The 12,617-nt window shown below is 38.3% G+C and overlaps 1 protein-coding gene across 1 annotated transcript in view; it reads left to right on the top strand.

The window, feature by feature from the left end:
* Window positions 1–2,837: 2,837 nt before the first annotated feature.
* The window catches only part of MDN1 (midasin AAA ATPase 1), a 136,653-nt gene continuing 126,873 nt past the window's right edge, over window positions 2,838–12,617 (top strand). The window contains exons 1-6 of the mRNA XM_070733209.1: window positions 2,838–3,067; window positions 7,513–7,739; window positions 8,930–9,154; window positions 10,365–10,472; window positions 10,589–10,781; window positions 11,535–11,750. Coding sequence (XP_070589310.1) covers window positions 2,969–3,067; window positions 7,513–7,739; window positions 8,930–9,154; window positions 10,365–10,472; window positions 10,589–10,781; window positions 11,535–11,750 — 1,068 coding nt within the window. The 5' untranslated portion in view covers window positions 2,838–2,968. The remainder of the gene's footprint in view (window positions 3,068–7,512; window positions 7,740–8,929; window positions 9,155–10,364; window positions 10,473–10,588; window positions 10,782–11,534; window positions 11,751–12,617) is intronic.

The following is a 12,617-nucleotide window of genomic DNA, read 5'->3' as shown; positions in this document are numbered from 1 at the left end:
ACCGGATATTTTTTTTTCATAAGGGCTTGATTTAATAAACCTGCACTGTTCACGTATTTTGTTTTCTTGCGAGATTAGCTTTTGCAACGGCAAAATATTTCATTCTCTAGAAGGGCGCATGGGTGCTGATTTTTTACATATCACAGTATTACTGTATTGAGAATTACTTGTATACCCACTTAAGGAATCAATCCATTGTATACGCTGGACTGTTATAACAGAATAACATTGAAAGAAATCTCAGAGGTCTTTCTGTCCCAACCCCAGTTCTCAAGCAGGAAACCCAATACCCCTTTGAAACAAATGGTTACAGTAGATTGAATTGTTTATTTTGTAGGGGGCCAATAGAATATTAAATGTAGTAATAATTTTTCTAAAAATTATAACTAGTATTTATCTGTCATCCCGAATTTCTTTTACTTTTTCAATCAAAAATGAAATAGGATCTTCATTGTGCAGTCAGGGACTTTGTTTTGTATGAGTTTTAGAAATGAAGCAAATAATATATTCTGTATCAGAAAATGTTATTCAACTGGACGTATTTTCTCAAGTATGTGTAAGAGTAAATTATGTAATTGCTTCATTTACTCTGAATATAACTCTCCTGACCAAACATTCAGCATTGTTTATAGTTATTTGTTTTTTATATTTATATTATTAACTTATGGTCAGGGGTGGGTTCCACTTAACTTCTCCACTGATTCGCATTGCAACGTTTTTGCGCCTGTGCAATTGCTACGCTGGTGCACCCGGGCGCATCCCTTCATGCAATTCTGCTTCTGTGAATTCTCAGTAGTTATAATCAGCCCAAAACTCAACTGATGATCTGATCAGTTGTGCTTAGGGCAAAGGGTGAGTGGGTGGTTGGGTGGGCAGAAAGGCCCTTTTTCAAGCAAAGGAAAAAACTTCCAAATGATGTCGTCTGGCGGGACCCAGGGGAAGAGCCTTCTCTGTGGCAACCCCAACCCTCTGGAATCAACTCCCCCAGGAGATTAGGACTGCCCCCACCCTCCTTGCCTTTTACAAACTCCTCAAAACCCACCTCTGTCGTCAAGCATGGGGAAATTGATTCCCCTGGGCCGTTTCCGCTTTACGTATTGTCTGTATGAGATGTATGATTGTTTTTTTTATATTAAAGGTTTTAACAAACAATGATGTCTGGCGGGACTCAGGGGAAGAACCTTCCCTGTGGTGGCCCCAACCCTCTGGAATCAACTCCCCCCGGAGATTAGAACTGCCCCCATCCTCCTTGCCTTTCGCAAACTCCTCAAAACCCACCTCTGTCGTCAGGCATGGGGAAATTGATTCCCCTGGGCCGTTTCCGCTTTATGTATGGTCTGTATGAGATGTATGATTGGTTTTTTTTATATTAAAGGTTTTAAATTGTTTTAATGTATTGGATTTGTACTGTTTCTTGTTGTTAGCTGCTCCGAGTCTTCAAATCTAATAATTAATTAATTAAATATATATATACAGTATATATATATTAAGTGTTATTTTATTTGCCATTATGATCTATACAGTGCTATAGCATTTAGAATCCTATAGCTGTTTGACCCTTGGAAAGGTCAAACTACTTGTCCTTTACTACCTTCTATACTGGACTTCAGGTTCATGTACTCATAACTATTGTTTGCGTTATTAGTTGCATATTTTCAGAGTATGTAAGTTTATTCAGGAGCTTTTACAAGTAGTAGTGAATAAGATCTAAAGTGTATCAGAGTACAGTTCAAAAGAACTATTTTAATAATATTTTTAAAATTACCATATCTTCATTTGGCATTTATTAAATTTCCATGGGTGCTCGACTCACAGGTGACTAGCAGTGCAACCCAATTTATGCCACATTGAAACGTCAAAATGTAGTTCGCTATTTTATGGATTATTGTGCTATAGCGTAAGAATCTGCTTAATCTTTTTGAAATCTTAAACCTTTATCTAAAACTATTACTATAGGCAACTTTCTAGCAATCTTTCAACTCCTCAGGTAAGAAAATGCTGATGGAAAAAACTTTCTGACTTGCAGAAGGCAAATGTATCAAATTGCAGTTCTAGAAATCTCCAGTTAATTAAATGGCACTTGCTCCTAAATATACCGTAGAAACATAGAAGACTGACGGCAGAAAAAGACCCCATGGTCCATCTAGTCTGCCCTTTTACTATTTCCTGTATTTTATCTTACAATGGATATATGTTTATCCCAGGCATGTTTAAATTCGGTTACTGTGGATTTACCAACCACGTCTGCTGGAAGTTTGTTCCAAGGATCTACTACTCTTTCAGTAAAATAATACTTTCTCATGTTGATTACAGGATTTAGAAATCTGTTGTAATTCTGTGCAGGTCAATTCGAAAACATTCATTTGAATCAGAGAAATTGTTGTAAATCTGAAGTGCAAACAGGAAGATTCTTACTGAGTATCGTATTTTAATATTTCCTCAGAATTTCTCATTGGTTTCAACGGAATTACTTTCCCTTGACACTCCTTTATGTTCCTTCGGAAAACCTATCAAGCCCAATTTTTGAGAAATCGCTACGAATGAAAACATATCTTCGACCGATTTTGGGTACAGAACTCAGGGTGGAAAATATTATCCCAACCACCCAAACACCCGGATATGACCATCATAATAGCAATTTAACTTCTTGCGTTTGCAGAAAGGGGTCGCAAAGCATAACGCATAAGAATGGGCTTTTTGTTTTGGAGTTGGCCAAAGGGGGAGGAGCGGCCAGAAAGGCAACATTGAGAAAGCTTTCAGTGGGGGGCTTGCGTCGCTGGAAGATGACGTAGAAATTCTGGGGGAAAACGAAACTCGCTCTTCTTCCCACGTGTCGCGCTTTTAACAGCGGTTGGCGGAGAGTGGTGGCTGGCCAGGTTGGTCGGAGTGCGACACCCCTCCTTTCCCTTCCCCGGGAATAAAGGGGGTCTTCCAGGCGAAGGGCTCCCTTCCTGAGGGGGCCTAGAAGATGGAGCATCTGCAGTTCAGCCTAGCGGGTCCGTTGCAACTCATAGCGCAAAGGAACGAGAGGAGCAGCGGCGAGCTCAGCCGGTTCCTCGCCAAACAGGTGGGAGAAAGAGCCACAATGGTAGCGGCGCCCTCTCCGCCCTCGGCCACTGGGGAGGCGGGTGTGTGTATGTTTGTGTATCTGCAAGGGTAGGCGGGGGAGGGGAGGGAGCGTGGTAAATCCTGACCGTCTTCTTTGTCCCGGCCTGGCTGGAAAGGATCGGCCTGGCTGGAAGCTAAGGAGGAGAAGAGGGCGAGCTGAGGGTCTCACCTTCTTTGTCTGAAGAGGAGGTCGGGCAGTGGGGGAGGGAGAAGCGAGGATGCAGGAGAAGCCCTTTCCACTAGTTTCGCAACGGCCACACACAAACATTGGCCAGCCCCTCCGCCAGAGAGAAACTTTCTGACCCTCCGGCAATTAAGATTACAAACGTCGCTGGTTGTTTTAGATGATCAAAAGCAAAGCAAAAAACCCCAAACATACACTTCGATGATTCTACCTAGTCTGGTAACTTAAATTGAAGATTTAAAGTTAAAATAAGCTTGGAGAGCAAACCTGAGCCAAAATCTAAAAGCCCAGCTTACAAGTATTTTCTATTTCTATACACTTTCGCCCATGTCTTCTTCAGCAGCTCCTGATGCTTGGAAGATTTCTCAGTCTACTGTGGTGCTTCTCAATTATTTTCTGTTACACCCCCCCCCCCCCAGAAGAAGTAAACATTTTGCACACACACAGCAACTCTCTGCCAGGATGATTGTTTGCAATATTTTGGCATGTTTTCGCTGAAAAAACTCAAGTGGCTTATCAGCGTGATTGGGGTGTGATGTGTTTTAAGTGACGCCTTAATTTATTTGGCTTCATGCTGTCCGCTCCCAATATTTTTAGACACAGTAAACATACCAGTCTTTCCTCATCACCCACTGTAGTCACAGTGAAGCCAAGTGCTACATACATTTTATATACACTGCTCAAAAAAATAAAGGGAACACTTAAATAACACAATATAACTCCAAGTAAATCAAACTTCTGTGAAATCAAACTGTCCACTTAGGAAGCAACACTGATTGACAATCATTTTCACATGCTGTTGTGCACATTCACCTTTGTACAGAAGAAAGTATTCAATGAGAATATTTCATTGATTCAGATCTAGGATGTGTTATTTGAGTGTTCCCTTGATTTTTTTGAGCAGTATATTTCCTCATCTTAGCTTTGGGGAGACTTATATTGTCTCATTATGTCCATTGCTCTCCTCCTTTCTTTTCATCCATGTTAAATATTTTTTCCATGGGGTCTCTTAAGGGTTTGTTATCTGCACTTTATATCTTCTGCTCTGTGCTGTGTGCTATTGTTCAGTGCAAAAAAACCCTACTCCCTGCAACAATGTTTCCAAGGGTCACCCCCCCTCGCATCACTCTGCACCCACCCCCCAATGGGGGCTTGTCCCATTATTTGAGAAGCACTGGTCTACTGAGTCAGACAGAGATCTTGCCATCTTTAATTTGGCGTCTTTTTCTTTCTGCCAGAAGTCAAGTTTGACTTGAGCTGTAGCAATTTCTTCCTCTTGTCTGGCCATTACTTCTCTTTGTCTGGCCTGAGTTTTATCTATTTCCTCCTTTTGTAACTGCTCTTTTCTTCCCCAGCACTAGAGCCACCTTGACTACTTCTTGTTGTCCGTAAGTCATACATGGACTTGACTACCATTGATTTGAGACAGGAGAAAAATGTGAAATTTTCCTGTGTGAATTTTTAGCACTGTCATGAAAATAACCTTTCCTTACAGGGTAGGAAGAGAACATCTTCCAAAGTATTTTTCTTTTATTACATGCCTTTCATTTTCATATAGTTTCCAGGAGACATTAGGCTAGCTGGCATGGCTTAATGAGAGCATTTTACAGTCTAAGGTAGAGATGAGCAACTCTGACCCCTTTACAACCTGTGGATCTCAATTCCCAGAATTTCTGAGCCAGTGTGTCTGGCTTAGGAATTCTGGGAGTTGGAATGCACAGGTCATGAAGGGGCCATAATTGCCCTACCCCTAATCTATAGTGTGCCACCCTTATAGTATGTATTAGAGTTTAATACAAATCAGTGCAAAGAATAATTGATTAAATTAACATAAATAATAACCCTAGGCTACATGTTGTTCCTATGGTAGTAATCAGGATGAGCAAGTACGTCTTTAGGTTGACATGAAAGTATGTCAAACTGGACTCTTGATGGCAGGATGAAAATGAAACCAGTATTTCTCTCCCTTAAACTTTGTGATATTTTGGGAGCTTATCAAAGGACACCAATTTTACATCTCTGGTATCTTTGAGACTTGGGTGTGGGGTATGAGAGAAGACATTTGTATGCAAGGATGGATTCCCTTTCCTTGCCACATTCTTCAGAAGGAAAGAACTACCATATTTTTTGTAGTATAAGACGCACCGGACTATAAGATATACCTAGATTTTAGAGGTGGAAAACGAAGAAAAAAGTATTCTGAACCAAATGGTGTAGTAATATATTATTTAATAAAATACCAATTTAGCAGAATGCTTTTTTACAAACATGTATACTTTTTACAAACATGTACACTTTTTACAAACTTCAAACTTGATAGTTTTAAGACTTGTGGACTTCAACTCCTCCTCCAGTCATGCTAGGTCAGGAATGGGAGTTGAAGTCCACAAGTCTTAAACTTGCCAAGTTTGAAGACCCTTATGCCCCTAATCCCTAACCCACAAGCAGTGTTCTCTCTAAAAAATTTTTGGGGTGAGCGGAAAAGTATAGTGTCTGAGCGGCAGTCCCTTTGGGACTGGGCGGCACAGAAATAATAATAAAATTTCCCTCTCGGCTTCTGGGCAGGTTTGGAAAACTCTGAGTTGATGATGATTTTTAAGTGAGCGATTGCTCACTGCTCAGCTTAGAGGGAACTATGCCCACAAGTCTTCAAACTTGCCAGCTTTAAGACTAGTGGACTTCAATTCACAGATTCCCCTCAAGTCATGCTACATGAGGTAATTAGAAGGTAAAATCAGTCATTATTTGCCTTTTTCCCCCTCAAAAATTGGGTGGGCAAAGGGTCTGGGAAGCCTGCAGGGAGCTCCTGGGTTCTGGGGGATGGCAAAAATGCCTCAATTTTTGTGAAAAATGGGATGATTTTGTTATATTGTACTATATTAATTTATTTGATTATTTTTGTTAGTTTTTATTATTTAAAATGTGGTTTTATATTCCGTAAGCCGTCTTGAATCACCATGGGCAACTAGGCGGCAATATAAATTTAATACATAAATAAATAAACTTGAATTGGCATGGCATTGACAAAATCACCATCAGTCAATTGCAAACTACAATTTTACTTGGAACAGCTTATATCCTGTGATGATATCGTCAAACAGCATCTGCCACTCCCAAGTCACAGTAGTGGGTTCTGAATTAGTTTGCTGCCAGTTCTTGCAGTTGCGCACATGACGCTTCTGCGCATGCGCAGAAGTGTCCCGTTTGGGCAGAACATCCCGGGTGGGTGGGCGGAGCATCCTGCTGTTGCTGCTACCGGTTCTAAGAACCAGTCTGAATTGGGAGCAATCCACTGTTGCCAAGTCAGGGTAGACTTTATAGGTGGATAAAAATACCAAATCCAGTCTAAACATCTGGTTAACTGTGCAATGAGCCATTGTATGTTGCTTATTCCCTGGGTGACTCACAAACAAATTATAATAAAACAATAGAGGTTGGCAAACACAACAGTCCAGATGGAATGAATAGAAGGGTCTTATTCTCCCTTACCAAACACCTGGGCAAAGAGCCAGATTCCTACCTCTTTTCTGAACAGCAATAGAGTGAGCCATCTGGAGCTCATTGGGAATCTTGAGAAGGCAAGTGCTGCAAGAGTATCCCAACATATGACTTTATTTGATTGAGGAACTTTGTCAACTGAATGGAGAAGTATGGGAAGATAGGCAGTCCCTAAATTAACAAGGCCATATAATATCTAGAGCTTTATAAGTAACAACCATCTTAATTTGCACCTGATAACAAAGATCTCAGAAATAATGTATGGAATAAATGAATGAATGAGTGAGTGTGTGTGCATGATTACATGCGTGTTTAAGTTGATTGTAGAATTAACATCAAGGCTGTTAATTTTATGGTATTTTTCTTCCATTTGCCTGATCATCCATATTGGTGACATCTCTTCAGCATAACATAGGATAGGAATAATGAATTTGAAATACACTTAACTTAGAAATGTCAGTTACAAGGTAACACTTTATATGGGCTGTACATGTATAAAATTTATCTTCTGCATTTACTTTAATTAATCATTAATGTGGGGGAAGAATTCTCTTATCTGTTAACTTTGCTCGGTTATTTTTCATAAAGGACTCTTTCAAAAACATTTGAGAATCTTGACAGATAAAAAGACCAATGTGCAATATCTCTCTAGGGTCTCTGATTCAGCGTAATTAGGGATAGAGGAGAACCCTGGTTTTAATTTGACATTTCTTTCTTTTCAGATCTGGAGTCATCAGGACCGTCAATGCATACTAACTGCCCTGTCACAGTTATTACTAGATAAAGAATGCACACTTCTGATTGGCCGTCAGCTTCGTCCAATCTTATTGGATTTATTGGAGAGAAATGCAGAAACAATTAAATCTTGTGGCCAGATCAACCATGATCTTCATGAGAGACTCTGTGTTGCAATGAGCAAACTTATTGGTGATCATCCAGATGTGATGCCGTAAGTGATGGTATAAGTCTACATGTTTTAAATACACACAGCAGCAGATAATTGGATGAAGATTAACAATGGGTTCTCATGGTTATCCAGGTTAAATTTTGTGTTTGTGTGTGTGTTGGCTTCTGATTCGGATTAGGAATTGTTGTAATTAGTAATTAGATTCCCTTAAACATGTTTGAGTATCTGCTTAGCATTCTACAGTTTTTCAGTTTTATGAAAAACTGAAAACCACTCATTAATCATTAATCACAAAATCTCCAGAACTGTAAAGCCTACAAACCGGAAATTTGCCACATATGAAGATTGAAATGAAAATGTAAAATATATTAAAATGTTTGTTTCAGGAGCAGAATTAAAACAATTGCAGAAATCCATCAAAATTATAGCTCTTGAAAAACGGTCTCTCTTTTCTCAAAAATAAAATGCTGTTACATTATAATAATATTAAACATATTAAATTGTTCAAGAACTCCCCCCCCCCCACAAAAAAAAAAGATTTGGATGTAAGAAATGTAAATATTCTACTGAATATTTTTTTAAAACAATATAACTAACTTTTTAAATAAAAGTTAATAAATTGTTCTACTGATCAAGTATTTCCACCTCGGCTAGTTTCAGATTTATTTTATTGAGTTGAGATGTTGCCAGTGCATTTTAGTTTTAAAATGAGTTACTTTACAAAAGAATTAGCTTATGCCTAATCTTCATGTATTTTTGAAGAACTCCGGTTAATTGAGTAGACTCAGGGATTTAATTACCATTTCTTCTCTATTAGACATATTTGTCACTGAGCATTTAGGAGCAGCTTTTTGGGACCAAATCTGTTGCACAGTTTTAACAATTATGTGCAACTCTATTCTGTCCTTTATTGGAAAAATTGGAAATTAATGGTGTTCTCTCTAAATAATACACAGATCTTGTATTGATTCCATATACATATTTCAAGATAGTTTTTCTTCTAGGATATGTAAGTAGATTTTAATGTCTGAACAAGCAAGATTTTAGCAATTAATGGTGCTTAGTGCTTCTGTTTAAGATAAAGTTTACTTAAAATTATTTTCTAAATTCATCAACTGTTAGGATGATATATGTATTCTAGCAAAAACTTTAGTGAGTACTAAATAAGTTGAAATTTGTGCACTGTTTTTGTCGTGATAGTATATTATTGTTGGTATTATTGTTTTGCGCAGATTTGCTTTGAAATACTTTAAGGACACTTCACCTGTGTTTCACCGACTTTTCCTGGAAAGTTCGGATACAAATGTGGTTCGATATGGACGGCGCAGGATGAAATTGAGGGATCTCATGGAGGCAGCCTACAAATTTCTCCAAAAAGATCAGTCTGTATTCAGAGAGTTATGGGACTGGAGTGTTTGTTTCCCTTTACTAAGGAGTCATGATACTTTGGTTCGATGGTAACTTTAATTTTCTTACATTTATGGGGCTCATTTAATGAATAGGGAAGGCCTTAGAGTTATTTTTGCCTGTATTACATAATTCATGAATTAGATTTTTAAAACACAATAATTCCTGAGCATATAAGAGCTTCTAAATTGACAGAGGAATATTCATTGAAACTTTTCAAGGTAATTTTATGTAGCCTAAATATAAGCAAAATGGACTGCCAGACAATATTTTTGTTAAACCCCCCCCCCCCAATGAGAATTACTCCTGAGGTGCATATAAATGAGTTCTTGCATTTCTCATTTAGAATATTATGTGTGATAACTAGATTACCACATGTTCATGGACAAGTTTATATCATGGAAATTGCTCCTATATGCATTTTGTGCTTATTGACACATGAAAGTGCTCCGATAGAAACCTCACCAGACTTATAAAATCTCCAAGTTAGATAAGTTTTTGTTTAAAAGAATTTTAGTAGTGGGTAATGTTTTCTCTTTACTTCTATTAGAAAGTGGATGTAATGTTAAACATTTATCTTTTGATTATCCTGAATTTAATAACTGATCTCTCTAGAAAATCAGATCTATGTCAAAGTAATGATGAATAGTGGCCAGGCAAATTAATTTGATGTTTTTATAATATTTGTTTTAGTTCCTGTAAAGTTCATTCTTCCTCAGACTGTTCGGTTTAAAACTGATGAAGCTATCACATTTGTTAGAAACTTCATTAGGATAATACTGTATATTTCCACAGTTGAAGTCCTGACTCCATTAGTCTCACTCTAAAATATAAAGCTTACTTCCTTGGTTTGTTCTTCTCATTAATTTTATGTCATCAGTATTGTTTCTCTTTTTTTTCTCTTCTGGTAAATGTTAGCATTTAAAAATGATGGTAATAACACTGTTATGGCCCATTTTTATGGGCAGTTTATAACTGATTTCGTGAAACCTATGATATAGATTAGAGAAACTATTAAATTAAATGGGTTGTTGGAGTAGGACAAGGATGTCAAACTCATGTCGTCATGACATTGTCACATGACGTATCTCAACTTCGTCCCTTTTGTTAAATTGGGCATGGGCTTGGCCAGCGCATGACACATCTGGCCTGTGGGCCGCACATTTGACAGCCCTGCAGTTGGATACCCGTTTTTCATCTCTTAAAAGAAAATATGTGTAGAACTCACATTAAAATATTACCTGAACATTTCCTACATAGGTATACTGCCAGTTGTCTTGCTTTGGTTACATGCATGAATGATGAGCATCGATTATCTTTCCTGAAGAAAACATTTAATCCAGAAGAGTTAATACATTTTAGGCTTAAGTAAGTATTCACTTACTCTTCTCTTCTTCTATTTGCTCTCTTTTGGTGTATTATTTTCTAAAATATTCATTTAATAGACCAGTTCTGCTGTAGTAACATCATTGTAAATTTGATAGGCTTGTGGAAGAATCTCGGATGCAGAACATCGAACAGGCCTTAGTTCTGGCCAATCCAGACCAAAACCTCTGGAACAAAGGGGAGAAGCTACAGTACACTCAGGGAGAGCTGGTTGCTGCTGACCTTTGTGCAAAGGTGGTAGCAGTGTGTGGAGTTCTCTTACCTAGACAACAGTTTGAGCCCAGAGAAAATGTAAGTAAAACTGATACCTATTACGATTTGCATGACGATATTTAAAGGCTTGTGTTTTTTCAGATGTTTACAATCTATAGGTAGTTGTCCACTCAGGATCACAATTGGGCCTGGCATCTTGGTCATTGTGCAAAGTCGGCATTAAGCAAGCTGCCAAATGGCCACTTTGACTGCAATCCCAGCTCTTCCAATTGAAATTATTATGTGGATTGCTAGGGAGAGGACCTGGATAGGGAGAAGGTTAGCATTCTAAGATGGCGTTTTCTCTTCCCGGAGACTTTCTGAGCCTTTCAGAGGGGAGGGGAAAATGTTAAGGAGGGGAAGTCTGGCTATTCCTTTTCCTGAAGGTTTCTTTATAGAGAATGATACTTGAGAAAGGCAAATAGCAGATTCAGGAGAAGCTTCATATGACAAAAGTGTTCTTTTCCATGTATAGGCAACTTGATTTGGAATTCTCTGTGTCAGCAGGTTTTAATTTTATGTTTCTCTCAGTTCATCCCTAAGATCAAGGGTGGGTTCCTAGTAGTGTGGTCTGCTATGGGCGCTCCGGTAGTAGCCTGTTGATGATGTAATTTTGGCATGAAGCACCGAAACATCATGATGCACACCAGTAGCAAAAGATAAAAGGAACCCACCCCTGCCTAAAATACTTAAGAAATTATTATTAATTTCTTAATTATTACAAGTTCTGCGTTTCTTTGTTTTGTTCCTCTTAAATCTAATATTAGCCAAAAATTTTGTCTTCTCTCTTAGCAAGAAAACATCTTGAGCCATTTTGTGTTGGTGAATTCTGTCTGTGCACATCTTCAGAATCTGGCCATGGCTGTGTCTTCACAAAAGGCAGTGCTCCTTGAAGGGCCAGTCGGATGTGGCAAAACATCTCTGGTAGAGTTCTTGGCAGCCCTTACAGGAAGAACAAAGCCGCCTCATATTCTGAAAGTCCAGCTAGGAGATCAAACTGACAGCAAGGTAAATTGAAACCTATTGTAGGAAAGTAGAAACATAGAAACATAGAAGACTGACGGCAGAAAAAGACCTCATAATCCATCTAGTCTGCCCTTATACTATTTCCTGTATTTTATCTTACAATGGATATATGTTTATCCCAGGCATGTTTAAATTCAGTTACTGTGGATTTACCAACCACGTCTGCTGGAAGTTTGTTCCAAGGATCTACTACTCTTTCAGTAAAATAATATTTTCTCATGTTGCCTTTGATCATTCCCCCAAGTAACTTCAGATTGTGTCCCCTTGTATCACCTTGTATCATATATAAGTACTGTATCACCTTATATTTAGATGTTTAAAAAGCCAATGGATCACATGCTTTCTTGGCTGATTTTTTTGTTGTTGTAGAAGCCATCTTGATTTGTAGTGAGTAAATGTACTGCTGAACTTCTGGATGGCTGTAACATTCATTTGAGAGAAATGAAGCTTCAAAATATAAATAACTTTCACATCTTGGAAAGCATAGTCATCTTGGAGAACAAGAGAGGACAAATGACATGTTTCTGACGACATCATCATGAACATGCATTTTGGATACTTGTGTTATATGGAACTGGCACAATCCATAATAGGGATTTTAATTATTGAAGTCATTTGGTGCATTCCATTTTGGTGATCCTATAGCTTGATATGATTGCTGCTGTTAGGAAGCTTTATACGTACATACATACATACCATATTTTCCAGTTGTATAAGACACACCTTTTTCCTCACTAAAAAAGGCTGATAATTAGAGTGTGTGTTATACTCTGAATATAGTTGCTCCCCCCCCCCCTAACTAGCTGCTAATGATCTTCCCAGCTCTTACCTTGCAGGCTGTTTCATTGT

The sequence above is a fragment of the Erythrolamprus reginae genome, chromosome 1 (genome assembly GCF_031021105.1).
Source record: "Erythrolamprus reginae isolate rEryReg1 chromosome 1, rEryReg1.hap1, whole genome shotgun sequence".
NCBI classification, from domain to species: Eukaryota; Metazoa; Chordata; class Lepidosauria; order Squamata; family Dipsadidae; genus Erythrolamprus; species Erythrolamprus reginae.
This window is presented reverse-complemented; position numbering and strand designations above follow the sequence as displayed.